The following is a 21,945-nucleotide window of genomic DNA, read 5'->3' on the forward strand; positions in this document are numbered from 1 at the left end:
ATGAAAGCATTCATTCAGCTATTTATAGGGTAAACTCATGGGAAAATAATGTATCCTGCTTTCAATGACAAATAGTAAACTGAAGACAGTACCTATAATACATGCATACTTCCCAAAATAATTTCTTGATTCTAAGTTTCCTCAAAATTACTTAAACACAAAAATAATTTATATTGAACTTTTTCCTCCAAAAAGATGTAAATAACTCAAATGTCACTTAATGAGAAGTTTTATCTACAGTTTTGATTTAAAAAAAATAGGACTAAAAGGAGGTAGGGGGAAATGTCATAAATAATTACAATTAACTGTAATTTCTCTTATACAGCAGATAGATTTCAGGATGACAGTATTCCTCATTATAGCATTTCTGTTTTATTGCTTTACAAGTCCTTTCCTTTGTAGTCTTACCCTAACTTAACTGTCTCATTGTCCCTTATGGTCCTTTTGATTCAGGATGCAGAATAGAAAACTGCGACTCCTGCTTTAGCAGAGACTTTTGTACCAAATGCAAAACTGGCTTTTACTCGCACAGAGGCCGCTGCTTCCGAGGATGCCCCCCTGGATTTGCGGCCTTGGAAGAGCTTATGGAATGTGTGGGTGAGTCTTCTAGTACAGCAATGCTGCTGAAGCATTCTTTTGCAGGTGGCTGGGTTCAAATATGGCTCTATTTTTAAGCTGATGCTTGGTGATTTCTATCAAGCAATATCCACTAATGAATTGTGTCTGGATTTCTTTACTATTACTACTACTACTACCACCAATAATAATAATAATAACAAGAATGTTTTCTTTCAAACTTTGAAATATTGCATTATTGGGAATGTTACCCTGTTCTGCATCAGAAAGGTCTGTCCTCTTAACTGTAAGTCACCTTGTATGAGGATTTATAAATCAAAATTTGTCAGATTTCAGGAAGGCCAGTTTTTTCATTAGAACTTTAAGTCAGTGATGCATTTGTAGCATTCTTGCCCTCTTAAAACAACACTCTCATTTTGCCTTTTATCAAGCCCAGAACCCAGAGGCAGGGCAGATTGAGTTCCTGTAACATCCGGGCTTCAAATTCACTTTTAGTTTCTCTGCAACTCCCCCCTTTTCCACTAGGAAGTAACAAATAGAAATCACAAAATAAGTGGGGTTTAGTAGAAATTTACTTTATAACTCTAAGCCAGCATTGGCAGTTCTCACAATATTTCCTGAGTCTCACAATTTGGTGTTTTATCTTGAAGCCTGGTAATCGTGTCAGAACAGACTCTTTCTTTCAAGAATATTCTTTGCATTTCATTATGGAGAGGACCTGGAAATATGAACTTGCAAATCCAGGTGTCAACCAAATAATTAAAAAGAGGAAAAATGTAATCAATCTCATGATTTTAGGAGGATTTTTGAATACTTGGGACTGACCTGATGTCTGTACATATGGATAGATAGTCTGACGGTTTTACGCTGCGGCTGGTGCTGGCTAAAAAGATTCTTCCAGGTTCTGTAAGAGATTTTAATTTTGTTTCAGAGTTTTTGCCTATTAACAGTAAAACTTTCATGTGGTGCATTCTAATTAAAAAACAAACAAACAAACAAACAAACAAACAAAAACAACAGAAGAATTGCTCACTGGTGTTTTCTTTTGCTTTATCAGAAGGCTGTGAAGTGGGTCAGTGGAGTGAGTGGGGAACTTGCAGCAGAAATAACAAAACATGTGGATTTAAGTGGGGTCTGGAAACGAGAACAAGACAAATTGTGAAGAAGCCAGCAAAAGACACGATACTGTGCCCAACCATTGCAGAATCCAGACGGTGTAAAATGGCCGTAAGGCATTGTCCAGGAGGTAAGTGTAATCCATGCCACAAAAGTCTTTATTTTTCTGACTTGAAAAAAGAGCTATTTCATCCCAGCTGAAGGGGAAATCCTCTCTCTGCTCTGCCAGCCAAGGCTAAAAAACAGCAGTACTATGACAGTCCTAATTTGTGCAGCAGGATGCCAGGAAAGGCTCACCGTGGGAACGATCGGTCTCTCAGTAGACTGTGAAACTGTGTTTTTGTGGGTGTACTGAGGCTTTTTCAAAGAGGTGCCTCATGGAAGAACCATACCAGTTTGAGCTTCAGTATGAAGATGATAGTGATGGTGGAATAACTAATTGCTCTGTGCATGGCAGATAAGATTATAATTCTAAACCTCCCGGCAGGCAGAGCACCCAGTGCTGGTTTGATGGGTATTTAAATTAAATGAAGTTAGTTACACATGGCATTGTTAGCTGGAACTATCAGCTGGAATGTGTTACTTGTTCTGAATATTGCAGATCATGGCCAGACTATGATAGATGTGATACAGGCAGAATAGTGGAAGATAGATATCAAGCTTTTCAGAATGAGACTAGCTTATAGCAATTACCACGAGTAGATAAAAGAAAAAATCACATTTTTTAATCATGGTGTTCTAAGACTTAACTGTCAATACTGATTTGAAAAAAGAAATGTAGTTTCAAATTTGTTTTCAGTTTTTTAGACCCCAAAGTGGGGACACGTCACTGGTAGAGAGGAGGTTTTGCTACCTTTTACATTGGAATGATTAAACTTTTAGTTGTGCAGACTGAACACTTACAGAGCTTTCAGGATTTGTAGGAGAGGTGAGTGATCAACAGGTAATAAAGATGACATTCATTTCAGAATCATAGGATTAACAAAAAAATCAGGTTTGAAGGAACTTCAAGAGATCTCTGGTTGAACCTCCTGCGTCAAGCTGGGTCAACCATGAGATCAGACATAAAAAGGTGTAAAGAGTTGCAGAGTACTGAGTAAAGCCATAACCTGATGAATAAGCTAAAGGTGAAATAATCTTAGAATAAGTAAATGAATAAGTTTGCTCTGTGTTCTGGTATTGTTGAATATGTCTTGAACATACTGCCCAGTATGTGTGAAAAGTTTACATAGTTTTAACTTACAGATTAAATCTGTGCAAGCTTCATTTTTGTCTCTAGGACCCTGATACAATCTGGAAAACAATATCTGTTGTCCAAAAGCTGTTATCCAGGTTAATGGAGTCTCTTTGTCCCTGTCACACTCCCTATACTCATACACGCATGCACACATAGTGCATAGTCATAGTGGAACTGGGGTGCATTGTACAGCACAGTTAATATGCACCCTAAATAAAATTCTCAAAGGCATTGAGGGGTAGAACCTACAAAATTAGCAGCTCTACAGGAAATAATAAGAAAAGGTTACAATCAAGGCTGATTTGGGTTGACATGGTATGTGTGTCATGGTATCTTTGAGTGGAATTCAGCTGGATCTACATCAAGGTAGCTACACTTACTAGTGCTTGCAGCCCACTGAGGTGGATGAGCTGTTCCAATTCCTTCTAACAAGCTCTGAAGCCAAAACAGGGTTAGTGATCAGATCAACTGGGGAAATGTTTTACTGCTAAAATGGAAGGAAGGTAAAAGAGCCTGTATGAAGTTCTACAAATTGTCCAATCAGTATTTTCTGTTCTTGCCATTCAGATGCATGAAATGTAGCTTGCAGTGGAAAATTTAGAAAAATTGTGGAATATTTTCAATTTAACTCCCTTGTGGTAGAGATTTAGTCACTTATGTACCCAATGCATATAAAGGTGGGTATTTCATGGGTGCAATGTCCAGCTTCCATATAAACTCCTGGCAAGTAGAAATTTACAAGTTTGGATTTAGTATTGATAATTTAGTTAGGATACAAATTATTCAAATTGTTGTAAACAGTTTGAGAAGTGTGCTTAAGTGGACCACACTGTTTGTGAATGCTGTAGTATGCGCATGTAACTGTGGTAATCTGGAACTATTGAACATTCATACCTTTTTGTAGCAGATTCTCTTAGGTTCTTTCAAATTTTCTTGTCCAGCAATTTCGGTCACAGATTAAAGATTTACCTCCCACATTTCGTCTTTCTGAAGGCACAGTGATGGGCTTTCCTAAGAGTTAGGAAATTTATTGCCGAGTCTGTATCAAGATCTTTGATATAGCTCTATCCTCTGCATTTTTATGTATCAAGAAAGTTGTTGATGCAAATACAAATTCAGTGTGAAAGGCTTGTAATACTCTTTCATAACCATGGGCTCCAGTAAATCCTAAAGATTACAGTCCTTTCCTGTTCTGCAATGCTGTGGAATTCCCTGCCTGTGTTTTCAGAGATAAAAATAAATACGTACAAAACTGCGGGTTTGAACTCTCCACACTGAATGCTGATACTTAATACTGTTTCTGTGCCATCATATAAAATACCTGCTGAAGTATAAACTCTCCCTCTCCTAAGAAACTCTGGGAGGGAGTATGTTAGTGGCATTTTAAGTGCCTAAGTTAAGTCTTCCCCAGGCCTGGTTATCTCTGCAGGTGAGGAAGCACCAGAGATCGTTCTGTTTGAAACTCCTGCTTTGTAGTATGTTTTAATTATATACAAGGCTGGTCTGAGATCCCATTTGATTTAGTTAGCAGGCTGTCTCGTTACACACTCAAAATGTTTTGTTGCTTATTTTTCCCTGTGAAGTAGCAGAGGCAGAGACACTGGTTACACGGAAGCTCAAACCAAGCAGGTCCTGGTGGCTAAGGAAGAGAGTCTGTATTTTAAAAAATACGGTGTTTTCCTAATGTTAGAAATTTTGTAATTGAATTTTTAAACTGAGGAAATAAGAGAAAAATTAGAGGTTAGCACTACCGGAGGACTGAAGAACCATAATCCCTGTAAATGTCAGCTGAGAGGCTGTTAATAAATCCTTTCTTCCTAATGTTCTCAGTACATAAACAAATGTGTAGGATAAGTATTGGATTATATAGCTAAGATGGTTGTAGATTGTGATGGATTAAACTGAGCACAGGAAGTAAGGATATTTTTGGTAGAACAGGGTCAAATAAAGTGCTTTTGACACATGCGTTCTACTTCTGTACATTCTACAGTTATTATTTATGGTCGGTACTACAGGAAAACTTCAGAAACAGATTTTTACGTGTTTACAGAAGTGAGTTAAATTCAGTTTTCCCACTAAGTACTTCAGTTTCATATTTATTGGGGATTGAGATGTTACCCATCTGGCCATATGGCTGTGGTACAAATCTTGATGTTGATGAAGAAGAATTCTTTATTGCTTTCCCAGTATTTGCGGAGTTGTAGAGATACAAGCTGGAATGCAAGTGAAAGATGATTTCACTTCTTTCCTACTGAAGCCAGCAACGTAAGAGGATACTCTACTTGATTTCAAATATGTTACCCAGTGATATTTTCTTATTGTCAGAACTAATTGATTTAACTGTTATTACCAGATGGGAATGTCACATTTGTGTGTCTGTTCATGTTATGTATGTTACCCTGTGGCTTGGGTGTAGCATGACTCATACTATGAGAGGTTAGACTTAGAAAAAGATGGCTTGGATCATTCAGGCCACCTCCTACTCGTGCTGGTCTCTTCTTGGTAAGCAATTTTCTCCTCTTCAGCTCAAAAAGAAAGTAAGAATAATAAAAAAATGTGATTACATTACAAGTAATTAGCAGGCAGAAATGTTCTATGGAATGATAAATCTTGCTGTCTTGAACTTTTCCCATATATTGATTTTACATACTCTGTTTTAACCTTATTTTTACATACTTCCCATGCTCACCTCAGTAATTACTCCTCTTTTGTTTGTACCCTTGAGGAACTTGCAGATTGCTCCTGTGTTTCATATGAAGTATTGCAGAGGCAAGCAAAGCATCTCTTTACTTCTTTTAGTCCGCCACCAGGCTGCAGTTCTTCAAGCTGTCCGATACATGAATATTACTTCATGTCAAACTCTATTTTTCTAGTACAAATCACGATGCCATTTATGACTGCTTATTTCAGACATGAAGAAAGAGAGATGAAGATGACACGATGTCTGCATTAATTTCCTGAGCTCAAAAAGGGGGAAGGCAGCAGGATGGGTCATGAGGCTACAGTGGGAGGGAGTTCTTGCCTTGACATGGGTGTGTAGTTGGATGGACTTAGTGCTGGTTTATTGCTTTTTTATCTTTTTTTTTTTTTTTTTTTTTTTAACAATGCAGTGATCTCTCTTCTTTCTGTTATTAAAATATAATTTAAGACTTCTGGAAGAGCAACAGTAAAATGACCCAATCAGACTTTCTCTCCTTATACTGCAGGTACACATCATTATTAATATTCAGAAATTATAACGGAAAAAAAAAAAGATAAAAGAATATATACTTAAATACAGAAAGGTAATAAAAGTGCAAAGCTTAAAAATGCATGTTAACTGAGTAGTGTGAGGTTTTTTAGTTTGATAAACTACTAGTGATGTTGCAAACAGGGAATTTTAAAGATCCCGGTCTGCCAAAAATATTTAAGGAAGGATAGACAGTATTTTGAATAAAACTATACATAAACTTTGATGAAGACACTACCAGGTATAGTTATCTCTAGTAGGTAAGTATTTTTCCCTTCTTTAAAATGACATATTTAATCTGAGAGTGAATGTTTTAAAATTTCTGGCTTTAACTTGACAATCTGCAGTAAAAAGGGTCAAAAATGTTCTTATGTCGTCCCCTCGCTCCCCCCAGAAATTTGGTACTACCTACATTTGTTTTCTTTTGAAACCTGTCAAAGGAAAACTGGATTTCTGTCTAAATATAAACAAAGATTTATTTAGAAGAGGTTAACTGAGGAATGTTTTAGTTGCGCAACAAACAAAATCATAGAATTATTGAATAATACAGGTGGAAGGGACTTAGGGAGGTTTTATAGTCCAACCTCCTTCTCAGAGTAGGGTCAGCCAAGGTGGTCCAGGGCTATATCCAGTCTGGTCTTGACAATCTCCAAGTACAGAGGTTGCACAACCTTTCTACACAAACATGTTGCAGTGCCTCATGGTGAAAAAGTTTTTCTTTATATCCAAAGTGAATTACTTTTGTTTCAATTTGTCTGATGCCTCTCATCTTCCTGGCATGCATCATCATGCAGAGTCTGACTCTGTGTTCTTGATGACCTCCTCGTAGGTACTGGAAAGCTCACCAAAGCCTTGTGTTCTTCAGGCTCAAAAAACACAGTTCCTTTGGTCTCCCTTCATAGAGTGAGTGCTCCAGTTCCCAGCTACAGTGGTGGCTCTGTGCTAAACTGCCAGTATCTTTCTTGAACTGGGGTACCCAAAGCTGCATATAGTATTCCAGATGTGGTCTGAAGAATGTCAAATAAAGGGACATGATCACTTCTCTTAACGTGATGTCAGTTAACAGGTCATCAGATTGAGGGAAGTGATCATTGCTGCCAGGGCACACAGCTGGCTCATGTTTAGTTTAGGTTTCAGCAGGACCCCTCAGGTCCTTCCCAGCAAAGCCACTCTCCAGCCAGTCAGCGCCCAGCCCACATTTTTTCCAGGGAGTACTGCCTTCCCAGATGGAGGAGTTTGCACTTGTCTTTGTTGAATGTCATGAGGTTCCTTTCAGCTACAATGAGCCTCTTCTTGGTAAGTATGAAATAATAATGATAAAAAAAAAAAAAGGAAGCCCCCCCAAAATGTAGCACCAGAACTCAGTGAGTGATCTCCGTGATCAGACAGATGATTATTTTTGTGCTTCTTGACTACCTCTACACTATAGTGCCCAATGTTGAAAAGTTTGTAAGCCAGGATTTTGAGACCTTCATTTATATGTTGCACTTGTACTCAGTCTCAGTGCACAATACCGACAAACACTGTCTGCCCTTTGAGAGTCAATGCTATCGCTTTCTCTAGGTGGGTCTCAGTAAACCATATTTTATGTCTGCTGTTGGTCATGTTATGTTAGCACAAGAACAGATAGCCTAAGTGGCTAAGACTGGTCCAGAAACAGCAAGAACTGTTGTCTTCTCCATGAGGACAGTCAAGCACTTAACTACATTGGTCCAGTAGACTATGCAGTCACCATCCTTGGAAATTTCCAGGACCTGACTCGACAAAGCCCTGGACAATCTGATCTGAATGGTCTTGATCCTACTGAGAGCAAGAAGTTGGACTGGGGACCAACCTGCATGATTCTGTGGCTGTGAACAGCAGAACATGCCGTGAGTTTAGGCTGAAAGAACACTGTTATCCCTTTTTGTGCTTTGCAAAATTTTTGATATCTTCTATTTCCAATTAGAGAGAAGCTGGAATGACTGGTCATAGGGAAAAGGAACAAAACAAGTCTTCACTGTGTTTGCTATAGTGTTGAGATCTCTTAATTTGTCCTATTTTATTGAAGTTGAAATACTTTGCAGAGTATATCTAATGTTTTGACTGTAATGCTAGTTGTTGTTCCATGCATTTCTGAGTTTAGCTATAATCAGAATGAAAACTTCATTGGAAGTGCTGATTTGTTAATTTACTTTATTATTATTTGACCTAATCACATAATTGTCTTTGGCTAAATGCTGCATGCAGACCAAAATAGGATCTAAAAGATGCATAGCACAATGTACCTTTATTTTAAGTTAATGCACTAAGGCAGTCTAAGAAAACATTGAAAGACCAGCAGAGGAACTAGAGAGATGCAGATATAGAACTGTATTAAAGTTGCTTTGACTTTTCCTATCTTAAAGAAAAGTCCAGCCTAACTTGTTGGCATTTTTAGTAACATCAGGATTTCGTTCCATTGTTAGTTAAGTCATGATGTAGATGTATTCAGCAACTTATAGATAAAAGAAAATGACCCTACTTAGAAAAGATTACCTTATAAATTGAGGCAATCTAAGAGGGGTGGTAGCAAACAGGTAACATTGTCATTTTGGGAAAGATGACAAAATTAAGATCTTACTGCTTTGATTAGTGTTGCATGACTCTAGAAGACACTGTAATACTAAATTCTAGGGTTTACAAGTCTTATCAGCATTTCAAATGAGACTGTAGTACATAGAATTTCCAACAATATACTGTCATTGCCTACTGCAGAGCTCTCTTAATTTTGCAGTAGCATTGGATCAAATTACTTTTTTTTGCTAAAGGTAGAAACTGCATTAAGTGGAGCTCCAGTGAGTACTGGCTCTGCTAGAATATTGGTATCACCAAGCAGGCCTGCCTCCGTGATGTGTTTTGTGAGCACAAATACACTCTGAGCAAGAAGGCTTGGCCTTAGTTTGTCTGAAAATATAACCCATCATTTTCAGTTACAAAGCATGGCTCAAAGCTTCTGAAAGAGAAAAGGAAAAACCATTTCAGCATCAGCAGAGAGCTTACAAGAAGTAAACTCTACCAAAGACACTTATTTGCACAGTGCAGGTTGGGAAAGCAGCAGTAAAAAGCAAATATTTTTGTGAGTATTTTAGTTGATGGCCATTCTGCACATTTTGTGAAGGAGCTAGCAAGTGGGAACAAGGGACAAGATGAACATCATTTGGAGGACTTCCAGAAAACAAAACCTGTTTTATAGCGTGGCTTAACTCTCAGAGCCTGGCATGCTGGTCAGTACATTTCTTCAGGAAACAAGTTTTTTTCAGATGTAGAATCTGCTTGTCTGGATTGTCAACATCTTCCTACAGAGAATGTTGTGCTCAGAGTGTGTCCTGGTTTCAGCTGGGATAGTGAATTTGCTTCTCGGTAGCTGGTAGAGTGCTGTGTTTTGGATTTAGTATGAGAATAATGTTGAAATAGCGCTGACGGTTTAGTTGCCACTAAGCAGTGCTTGTTCTACATCAAGGACTTTTCCGTTCCCCATGCTCTGCTGGTGAGCAGGTGCACCAGAAGCTGGGAGGGAGCAGAGCCAGGACAGCTGACCCAAATGAGCCACAGGGATATTCCATACCACAGAACTCATGTTCACTGTATAAACTGGGGAGAGTTGGCTGAGGGGGGTGCTGATCACTGCTGGGGGACCAGCTGGGCATTTGTCAGCGGGTGGTGAGCAATTGAATTGTGCACAACTGTTTTTTTTCCCCTTGGGTTTTGTTCTTCTCTCTCCCTCTCCTCTTCATTACATTTATTATTGTTATCACTATTATTATTTTTACTCTATTTCCATTATTAAACTTTTCTTATCTCAACCCACAGGTTTTACCTTTTTCCAGTTCTCCTCCCCATCCCACCGGGGAGGCAGGGAGGGGAAGTGAGCCAGAAGCTGCATGGGACTTAGTTGCTGGTTGGCATTAAACCATGACAGAGTATTAAATTATTTTTTTTTCTACCCTTTAGCTGATCACATTCAGAAGGGACTGCTGCAGGTGAAAACTAATAGTAAAGGAAATCTAAACCCTAAGGAAAAAAAAACCATAATACTGATAATTTCAGTGAAAGTGCCTGCAACTGGACTTTAAATATTTGAAATTACGGCACATAGGCAAGAGGTATAGCTTTATTAACAGTAGTCAATAAGTTTGTCCCAGCTTCCAAAAGAGCACAAACGTCATAATCTCTATTTGGTAATAATAATAATAATAATAAAATCAAAACTGAATCATAAGAAATTCAGGTTGGAAAGGAACGCAGAAGGTCATCTAGTCCAGACTCCTGCTCAGATCAGGTCAGCTGTGAGAAAACCAGGATTAGCCATTACTCTGACAGTTCTGAGATTAAATATTTTCCTTTTTTTAGTCGCAGCTCTGTTCTTCATATGCTTATTCATGAGATGATGAATTATAAATTATAGTAAAAATAGTGTTCTTTTTATTTGTTTCAAAGTGAAAAATATAGAAATGCACAGCAAATTTGTAATTACATTTTCATGACACTTGCATTCATTGACACTTAGATGTGTATACCTGTATTTGAGCTCTTCTATACCTGATGCCTCTTAAATTTGCAGATGCAAGCTATGCAGTGTACCTCTCAGCTAATACTATAAAGTGACTGAAATACGGAAAGAAAATATGATTTTCCTTTTCTGCATTAAAATATACTGTTTTATATTATTTTTTTCTTAGAAACATAAAACCTATACTGATATTTCTTGTGGGTTTTTCTTTTTTTCTCTTGTGCAGCAGGGATAGGAAAATTAGGAATCTGTTGATGGAGAAGTGTTCTTGTCCATACTTTCATATCAAAGCAGTAAAGAAAATTAAGGTGTGGTAATGATGAAACATCAGCAGATATGTTCTTTCCTTAAGGCTGATGAATAACAGATCTGTTAGCTCCTGAAAACCCAGTATGACATGTTGATATTCACAGCTCTAGGACAGAGATACAGAAAGATTAATATAAATATAACTTTTCATGTATTGTGATTTGTGTGTTATTTGGTTGTATGACTGAGGAAATATATGATTGAACAAATCTATGAAATCCTGTTCTGAAAATTCCCTTGCACACAAAACGTTTCAGGTGAATTTGTGTTGCAGCACTTGAAAGCAACCCTTGAACTGAGCAACAAATACCCTGAATACATGCAGAAAAGAAAATGCCTGCATGTGTGAGCTAAGAGATTAAATAACCCTATTACACATGTATTTGATTCATATTCATTAAAATGAGCTCAAGTATAAACTTAACATGACTTAAAAAATTGCTATTATTTTTCTATTATGTTGTTGGAAGCAATCCATTCCTTTATTATTTTGTAAAGGGAAAATACAATCTGATTAGACTTGCATCTGAAAAGTAGTTAGAAATAGTTTTTTATAAGCTATATAAACTTGAACATCAGCTTGAGTAGCAGTTATGTTTAATTCTAAAACCAAGTACTACCTGCCAAGGACCAGCATCCACGTTCCTTTTGTAGATTTTACAGGAATAACTTCACTGATATTACATTATGTCACATTCTTGATGGTCTAGATGGCTCTCAAAGCTCTGTGAGCAAGATACGGCTTGTCAATTCACCGTCCTCTGTTCTCTGTGCGTTTGAAATAAGGTCAGTTAAATTAAGCGGCTAAGAAATAAAGTGCTCTGAAAAATATCAACTTATTGAATATAACCCTTCCAAGATTTAGGTAATTTAGGTAACTGTTCAGTATTTGAGTTAGTGTTTTCGTTAAAACTTGTATGGCGGATCTTGCATGGTTGTTGAGGCAGCTTGATATTAAATCACAATGATCCTACAAAATTTTTTGCTGTTTTAGCCCAGATAAATATTACTATGGGTTACAATTGCAATTATTAAAATTTGTGGGTTTGTTTGAATGTGATTAAATAATACATTATTTGTATTGAAACCTGAAACTTAAGCTTAGAGAGATAAAAGTAGCCTAAACTTCCTTGGAGTGCTGTTTGTAGTGAAGCATGGTTTTGGTGTTCTTATTTAACTGACGGGTCAGGTTTTTAAAGGTTTTAAGAGGCTTAGTTCTCTTTGACTTAAGCAGAATTTTAAAATGCATGGTTCTTTTTAAGACTAGAAATAAAATCCGATTCAAGCGACCTTTAGAGGGTACCTTTCACAACATTAGCAAAACATTTGTGGGAAAGAGTTGTCATCTGAGTTCTGTTTTATTCTTCCTTGTTCAGTACCACTGCCCAAAGCATATCTGGTAATGGACTATATGTACCTGAGTGCAAAGTTTTAGCTCTGTGTATCTTTTCAGAACAATCAGCCTGTGGAATTTTATGTATTGTTCTATCATATTGCAGCATGATATATTTTCAACGGATTATCAGGCAGTTACTGACTGTACAAGAGCCAGCTCAAGTGCATTTTTCCCTTCCTTCTGAAAATAAATTATCCTTCAGTCCTGCTTTTTGGTTAAAGTAATAGAAAATATTTTCTTGGGAAGACTTTCCCAATCATTAAAAGGTTGTATGCACAATGTATTTATTGCCATTATTATATCTAAGACCATATAAGTACTTTAAACATGTGTGCTTCCTTAAGTATATTGTATTTCAGAAGTAGCATGAGTATCATGTCATGCAGTATCTTCTGTGGGAGTTATCTGTTTTTAATGAATAACCAAGTTTACCAGAGTGTAAATCCTCATAAATGACCAGAGTGTGAGTTAGAACTGTCCCATGGCAATTACACAGTTCAGGGTTGTTTAAAAATGCTGAAGCAGAGCCAGCTGCTAATCCATGTGGAAATACAAATGCTAAAAAGAGTTGTAGCTGATCCAAGTGCGCAGATTGAATTTGTCCATAAAAGGTACTTAACAAATTTAACTGTGCACGCCTCTATGAAGTAACTCCTGTTGGTTTTTATCTTCTGCTCATTCTGAAACTATAGTCCACCTGTAGGAGGAAAAGCCATATACTTACTCATTTCTGATTTTCAACCAGAGAGCTATTTTTATGCATTATAGTTGCAGCCATATCAGTCACGGCAGAGAAACCAGCACTCACCTACCTGAAATTATATTTTCCTCCCCGAGGATCCATCAGTAAGGCACAGTTCTATGGGCATCCTCTCCCAAGGCACAGGGCTGGCTATGGCAGGTCTGGATAGCCATCTGCTTCAGCTGTGACGTGACTAGAGAGCAATCAGCCTCACTCGTTTTTAAAGATTCACTAAGGCTTTCCTTGCACAGAAGTCTCTTCTTAAGTAATAAACATATTAGGTTATACAGATACTACTTGTTTTCACAACATTGATACAAAGCCACATCCTGGCATACTCCTGGCGGAATTTTTGGTTGGATGTTTCTGATACTCCTCATATTTTGTACAGTTCATCTCTCAGATACATACACAACGTGTATTACCAATGGTATTGTTTAGATGTTAGAAGTTATTCTATAAACAATTACAACTGTGACTTAAGTAGAAAGACCTCACCATACTATAATATTTAGAAAATATGCTGTATCTGTATGCAATATTTAGATTCTATCTGCCTTATTATCCTTAAGGATGCCATAAGAAAATACATGTGACTGAATTGTTGGGGTTTGGTCTGCAGGACTGGCTTGGTGATCTCTAACCAGCTGTGACAGAAAAGAAATTCTTTGGATGCATACGTGATTACCAACAGTTAAATTATCAGTTTAAGTGGATAAAGCTTTTCAGCTGAGGCATAACTGGGTGCATACTCCTTCCACAGTACCACTGCAAAGTCAGTTATTTAGGTATGCATCACCCTCTGATGTGCAGCAGGCTAGCAGTGTACATGTAGCTAGTTGCAGCTGCTTGGCTGTTAAGCCAGGAACTCATTACACTGCTGTAACTTGATTGATTGTGATGGCCTGTCTGTACCCTTTATAACGGCTTTTTTCTTCTGGAGAATCATTTGGAATGCTCTGTGGCCTGCTTGCTTGGCAAATAGTGGCAATCTAAGGTAGTCTTGAGTCAGAAGCCTCATGGATTCAGGCTTAATTCAGCAGAAGATGTTGGCTCCTATCCTGCAACCAGACAGGGCAAATCTGGAGAGTAAAGAAACCAGCAGAGAGGAGGAGGAGAGAGGAAAGAACCTGAGAAATAGATGGTTATGGCTTCCTGTTCTTTGGCTTTTTAGACAGAAAAAAAATCATGTAGGTACATTTGAGTCCTAATTAGTGGCTTTGTTAGCTGACTGCAAAAAGGTAAAGCCGCTCCACACATGCTGCTTCACTGACTGGTTTCCAATGCCTTTTAAAATCTGATACCCAATGGGCACATCTACAGTGATGTGTAATTCAGAGGCTCCCAAGCTGGTGCTACATAAGGTAGCTCAAGAAATGGAAACAGTGTAAAATGTCAGCACGATGCTGTGCAAGAGTTGGTTACCCTTGCTGAGAGACAGGATTTATTATATCTGCACAGTGCTGTGCAGATATAAAGTTTTCAGGCTATAAGGTACTACATTTGTGACAAAGAACTGTGATTTGCTGTATGGGTGCATAGCTCATGAGTGCTAACTTGGGAGACTCATTCTCTTGTGAGGTTTATTCCTGTCAAATAATTATCACAGAGGGTCTTGCAAAAATTCTGGAAAGGGACACTGCTCAATTCATAAATGCAGCAGTTTCCAGTACTCTGCTATGGGCCAAATTCAATTAACTTGGACCAGCTGGCTACAGGAGTCAAGGGGGAATGCCAACCGGGAGTAGGTGGGGAAGCAATCTCCCCAGCTGCTCTCACTTGATCAAGTCACTGCCAGTGTTAGAACTAGGCTGGAGTCAACTGCACTGATTTTTAAGGATGTGCTGTGGAAATCCTTCATAGAGAGCTTCTAAGATATGTCTGTATCTTTATCTTTCATGAGGAGGGGAGTAGAGGAAAAGATCTGCTAATGTTTTTATTGTTGCTTGGTTTCGCTTGGGTGTTTTTTCACCCAGAGCTTTCTCAGATACCTTGAGATAATTTTACCTCAGATTGGAAAGCTTGGAAACCACTGATTCCCATAGTACTTTTTGCTTTCCACTTCAGAGGTGGCTGAAAAGAACATCCTCTTGAACACTTTGAATTCCAGGTTCATTCTGAAGAATTACAAGCATGACTGCAGGTAATGTTTGAAAGGAGTGGGAATGTGAGTAGAGAAAAAGAGCAATTGAAAGCAAGAACTTATCATGATGAACAGAGCATCCCTACTCTGCATTGATTTTATATGGTATCATATCCTCATATTAAAAATGGGTAATTAAATAATTTTCTGGGCACAGTCTTAGAAATGAATTAGACTAAAATGAGTAGTAACATGTAAAACAGCAATGCAATACCTCAGGTAACTCAGTACCGTACCTGCGTCAGTATAACATTCTGCACCAAACGATCAAACATAGAAGCAGAATTAATTATGATGGCCATACCGGTGCACCAATGTTTGGTTCCCAAAGGGACTCCTTTGTGCAATAAGTCCTCTCTCTTAAACATACTCTTTTGTCTGTCTAAGCTGGCATGGCTTAGATTCTGAAGAGGCCCCAAAAGTCTAATGTAAAGTCCTCTGCTGAATTAGGATCTTACATCATCTTTGCCACTTAATGTGAGAGTTTATCAGTTTATGTTTCTTTATATGGTGTAAATCAGGAAGAAGGCTATTGGAGTTCAAATGAAAGCTGAATTTATACAGTCTTACATATCACCTCCAAACCTGACACTTTAATCTTATGTTTTGCACATCTATTTACTGTGTATAAATATTGCAGATACAGTAGCAAACAGCTCATCTTTTAAGACTATTCCTTTGAATCTTTCTTCTTGTAGAACCTGATCAGCTTGGCTCTTCATATATTTGTCCATTTTGAGCCTTTTAACTCAAATTATAGTTTATTCATTTCCTATGAGCATTCCTTGGCTTTCTTAGCTGATCAGACACATAAGTCTGATGACTTCTGTGAACCTGCTACCAAGTCAGACTGCTGGAGAGCAGAGAAGCATGCAGGTATCTAGTTGCAAAGAGCAGCAGCAGCAGGACACCATTAAGAGCAGGTGCTTTACAGCACATCAGATTTGTTAAGAACTTTGTTTAAGAAGTTCAAGCAAAGGGCATGACTTCCAAGCACTTATGTTTGAGTTGCACTATCGTGTAGGATCAAGATCACAGGTATTTCCAATGACATTAATATTCCATGATAACACCATGGCACACATTATAGTGAACTCCTGATGGAAATGACAGCTGGCTTTTAAATTATACTGCTTGTTTGTCAGATACAAATGTGAACATCTTGAATGGGTTGCCAACTGTACTTATACAAGGAGTTCAGCACAGCAGAAAGAGTACTGCAAAAACTGTCAAACTTTTTTGCTTAATTCATTGGTTTTGAAGTTGCACAATGAAACCTTAGCTGTTGGCTAAATGCAAGTGCCAAGCAGCTTTGATCAGATCTAGCATAGCTGTCTTGAAGCAAGATTGCCTTTACCTTTAATACTATAGTATCTTCAATAGTGACAAAAGAGCTATATTTATCTGCTAAATGAAATGACAAATGCCTAAAGGGCTTCTAAAACAAAGCTAGTTAAAAACTACCACAAAGATGGTTAAATTCCAGGTTTGTATTTTTGCTCTGAAGTTATGGACCAGATTACTTTGTTACCTTTTGATTTACCATCTGTTTCTTGTAACATCTAAACTAGAAAAAACAACTTTTGTGAGGCTTAGTGAAGGAAACCCGCAATTTGGCCAAATATAGAGAATAAATTTTAAGCATTGCAAAAGATTGCATAGGAGAGATGCACTAAAAATCAGTTCGCAAGTCTGCTCTATAGCACTAGGAGTGATATGTGAGTGGGACTAATTGAGTGTATTTACAACAGAAGAAAAGAGATTGTATTTGATAGCTGATGGCTGAAGAAATTTCTGGGTCATAAAACCTCCACAAATACAATATATCTACTGAGCAAGTCTTGTGTCAGGCTTCAGGTCATTGGTCTGGTTGGGCAACCATAATGGCTGGTGGAAGGTTTCTAGCTAAAAGAAAGTACCATGGCAGAATACAGGGAGCTAAGTCCTGAAGCAAAAGGAGGTTGGTTTCAAAACCATTATGGATTGTGTCGGCTTTATAATACAAAATACTGACATTCTGATGTAATGGTCAGAATCAATTTTTTGTAACCATTGAAGGTGATTACATACATATTCTGTGCAGGATTTATGAATAGATGCTATCAGCTGTAATTCAGAGCACTCGGTACATGATTATTCTGCCACCAGACTTTCCTAATCATCTCTGCAACCCAGTGCCAGCTTGAGCGTAGGCTGCAGTAATACCTCTTTTGAGAGCAGGGGAAACCAGTGAATCATGTGTTCTAGACATATAAATGGAAAAATCCTGGGAGATAAGGTTCATTTTTTCTTGCAGCTGTGGCAAGGAAAAGGAGAAGAGGGATTTATCATTTGTACAAAAGTCAGTAATAGAGATGGCCCAGAAAACAGCCAAGTGTATTGTGAGAGGTTTTATAACATGCTGAGTATTTCTTTCAACTGCAGTTTTGTTATTAAAAAAGTAATTGTCCTTAAAACTTCAAACTCTGAAGAAAGTTGATTCATATGTCTTTTCCAGAATAATGTTTTTTTTCAGGTGGAGTATGTTGTGAAAGAATAACGTATTACTTTTACTTTTCTTCCAACCATCTGAATTATTTTTTCAGGGAGATAACAGAAATTCCATTTCTTTGGAGGGGAGTGTCTGTCCTTCCATCCTGTGTCCCGTCCCTCTGTCCGCCCCACTTCTTTGTTACAGTGTTATAGGTTTACAGTATCTCAAACTGTGACTCAGTCATACATCATTCACATCCACGTTCTTTGGGTGAGGTGCTTATCTGAAATATGTCAGTGTTCTATAGATGAGTTCCTGTTGATCTCTTATAGCATTGATGAGCATGAGTTCTTGATAGTTATTGCCAAAAGTTAGGAGCTCCATCAAAGCTAGCAAAGTTTCATTGTTTGATTGGTTTAAATAAGAAACAAATCTGGCTGTTCTGTAATTACTTGTTCCACAAAGTAACAGGATCTCAGAACTTAAAATAGGAGCCAGAATGTAACTAGAGTCCTTCTCTTTCCATTGAGCAGTTTTGGAACCTCTCTGTAATTCAGGAAAGGTTATCCTAAAAGAAATGATAAAAAACAACAACAAACAAAACCAACCAAATATACACTTTCCCCAACCAGTTCAGTATGGAGTAATAATTTAAATAGCATTGCTGGACTTGGAGTTATAACTGGCTGCATCACTGCCTGCACTTCAAAGCTTGGAGGAACATGTTGCAAAAGAACCACTTAAAATTTATTCCTTTTTCAGACAATTGTCTAAGTCAGCATCTCTGTATCATCTTTCAGGGCTATTAAAAGAGGGTATTAAAAGAGGGTGTGGATCTATTGATAGGGTGTGTTTTATTTTACTATGTGAACCAAAATTTCATCTAATTATACAATTAACTGTGTAAACGCTCTAGTGTGTGTTGTAAAGACCTCATGTCAGCTCATTAGCAATTGAATTGTTGACCTTTCATACCACTTATACTAATTTTTCTGTTTTTACTCTAAGTTAATAATAAACAAGAGAACAGGGGAAGGTCTTTTTACAGAGAATGGAACAGTGTGATGCAGAAACTTAGGGCTTCTCCCTCAACCGAAAATGACTGATTTTGGAAATACACTTTTTCAGGAAATGAAACTCTGATACTATCAGCATGGCAATGCTTCAGCTGCCAAAGAAAAGACACAAATGCCCTGAAACCTGAAAAAGAGTATTTGTCCACTGTGGACACTTGGAGAAAGCTCAAGTACTTCCTTCACCATAACTCTTTGAACTGTGGATGTTACCATGCATCACTTGCAGGAATTGTTATAAAAAAGCTTTACCTTATTACTTCCTAAGATGAACAAGTGAAAAGAATAAAGTAGTCATGAGGACATTAATGGGAGTTCTCTGTGTTGCTTTCTTGTGTGATTTTTGTCACCAGTTTCCTGATTTCTAGAAGCTCAGCTGCTGGAATCACCACATAATAACAGTTTTCATGTTTTAGCTGTTTTTCCAGTCTTTGTAGCTGCAGGCAAAAGTCTGAAACACAGACACCCTGAATGTTTCAACACTACAAATTAAATAAAAGCCACTGGAAATTAATTATTGCTTTAAAATCCAGTGGGTTTAAATTTTACTTTTGACTGGCTCGTGAGTTTTTACTCACTGTGGCTGTCAAACTTGTACCTGACATCCAACCCCAGAAGGAACATATATAAAGGTGCTGGTTTAGAGTTTTCAATGTTTGTTAAGATGCTGCGTCTCATTTAGGTGTTCATGTGAAAACTCCGATGTATTGCTGTATGAAAACACGTGGCATATAATTTGTGAAGAAGAGAATGTTGTCATGTAGGACTATAGATTTGGCATATTTCCAAAGAGCTTACTTTAATGGTATTTACTTAAAACCTAGTCAGCAGCAAAAAACTCAAGTGTTATTAGTGAAGGAACACGTTGATACAATGATCTAGCATGCTAATTTGAGATTAGAAATTCATATGCTAGTTTAGGCTCTGAAAAATGAGCTAACACAATGTGTTGTGACCAAGCAAAATAATAGCTAGTAATTTACTTTCCTGGTTCCTGTCAGCAGTTTCATTTGTGTTGAATAGGTATAATTGTGTGTCCTCAAAGAGAATACACTAAACTCAGTTATGGTATAGTCAGATTTCCAAATCCTTTAAGCACAGCAATTTCCTGCTACAGATAAAAACGCTTCAGTCTTTAGTTATATTTACATTCTGCTAGTAGTAAGTAGATTTCTTTTAAGAATGTGTTACTTGTGGTCTTATAAGTTGAGTTGATTGAAGTTATTCTATTGCATTAGTGTTCATATGAATATGGTATTCAGCTGAGCTGAATTTAAAATAAAAAAGCATTCTGAAAGGTTGTTGACAGTAGTGATGCCACCACGCTACCACACGTATTAGATTTTGAAAGCAAGTGCTTTCTGATTGTTTAACAGTCCAGAACAGCTGCAAGGGGAGAGTGTGGGAGGTTTCAATCCTAAGCCATTTTGCAGACGATGAAGTGATACTAGTTACTGCTATTAGCCATATGACTCAGTAGGAACTCAGAGAAAAATTGTTTACACTTGGCAGAAGTTAATGCTAAACAAGCTCCATAACCTCGTTTTTGCTAGCAAATGTATTTTCCTGTTAAAAAGGAGCTAAAATGTACTTATGGTGTTCTTACACTTCTGAAGATAAGTGCAAGAGGTACTTTTTTCCAGCTTGGCAGTTTTGGAGTGTTTTTCTGCCAAATTAAAAAAAAAAATAATAGAACTAGATCTTCCTTGCTTGAAGCTTCATACAGTGTTTATTACAGTCTAGCTTTATTCTGACAGAAAAATAGCAGAAAATTGAGTATTTAATCATACATATATATATAAAGTTAAAATTTGGACGCATTTTTGTTTGAGTCACTGTCGCTCAAGAGCCACATTTATTTTTCTGCTTTGATTTTTATAACTCAACACATTTGGCTAAGATATGGGAACTTAGATTTTTTGTGTGCTTAATTCTTCCTAAATAGGTTTGACATCTCTCATGTTTTTCGTTTATACCTAAAGCTTACCGTGTTACCCACAAAAGCTAATAGGCCACATTAGAGAGATTGGGACAATAGTGGTTTGTTTGTATATAATACAAATATTAACATGTATGCGTATATTCATAGACATAAAAGAGTTTGTATGCTGCCAGACTTGATAGTATTTCCTAAATCCAGAAGATACTTGGAGCTAGAATAATTTGAATCTTTAGCTATTTGTACTTCTTTTAATACACGATTGTTGTTCACACTTTCAAAAATTTGTTCCATAATGATTTTGTTATTAGCAGGCCTGGCTGAGTGCTAAGCAGTTTTGAACATTTGCTGCTGCAGAGTATTCTTTCAGAAGGATGAGTGTGTTTTAAGAGATTCCTCTGGCTTTTTTCAAAATGCCTTCCTGAATTCTAGTTGGACTTGCTGTTCTGAATCCCTTGGGGGTTTGTGAAAACGTCTGTCGTAAAGTTAGTTTATTTCTATCCAAAGTAATGGTGGTGTAGAGCATGCTGTGGGATTTTTGCAGTTTTGTATTTCTCCATACTAAAAATAAAGATTGTAAAATGCTAGATTACACATAGTCCCATAGAATCATGTTTTTCTTTTTTCTTTTTTTTTTTTTTTCCAGAAGCAGTGACCTAATTTATGAAGTATTTCCAATTATGGTGCAGTTACACTTATTAGCCCAAATGAGACAAAATAATCTAGTGGTCCACACGTGCTGAACCTCCTCAAGAAGCCCTCCCTGACTTTGGTTTAGAAATGGAGTTTGAAAGAGTTTGGCAATAAAACATTTTTTTGCACTGTTCTCAGAATTGCCAGATATCAGTGAAAATACACTTGATTTTATCAGTGAAAATATACTCAATTTATTTTCAACTATTTAAAGCCTTATTTTCAAGAGAGCTAAATCAAAGGATGGAATAATGAAAGGCAGGGTGAAGGACAGGGATTTCTTTATTGTAACTACCTGTGAATTACTTACTAGTTTGGAATAATGACAGTGCGGTATGTCTTTGAATACGGTCAAGATATTAAACCACATCCCTAGAACCCTAACCATGACTTCAACAATATTTAGCTTGCTGTATCATTCCAAAAATTCTTCACCATCATTTAATTTACCTTGCCCTTAAAATGGGATGTGAAATCTCTCCTTGAAA

At 37.3% G+C, this 21,945-nt stretch overlaps 1 protein-coding gene across 1 annotated transcript in view; it reads left to right on the plus strand.

Moving 5' to 3' along the window:
• RSPO2 (R-spondin 2) overlaps nt 1–21,945 on the plus strand; it is a 114,612-nt gene that overhangs the window by 69,841 nt on the left and 22,826 nt on the right. Inside the window, exons 3-4 of the mRNA XM_037382247.1 lie at nt 454–597; nt 1,634–1,822. Of these exons, the coding sequence (XP_037238144.1) occupies nt 454–597; nt 1,634–1,822 (333 nt within the window). The remainder of the gene's footprint in view (nt 1–453; nt 598–1,633; nt 1,823–21,945) is intronic.

Source organism: Falco rusticolus, chromosome 3, assembly GCF_015220075.1.
Source record: "Falco rusticolus isolate bFalRus1 chromosome 3, bFalRus1.pri, whole genome shotgun sequence".
NCBI classification, from domain to species: Eukaryota; Metazoa; Chordata; class Aves; order Falconiformes; family Falconidae; genus Falco; species Falco rusticolus.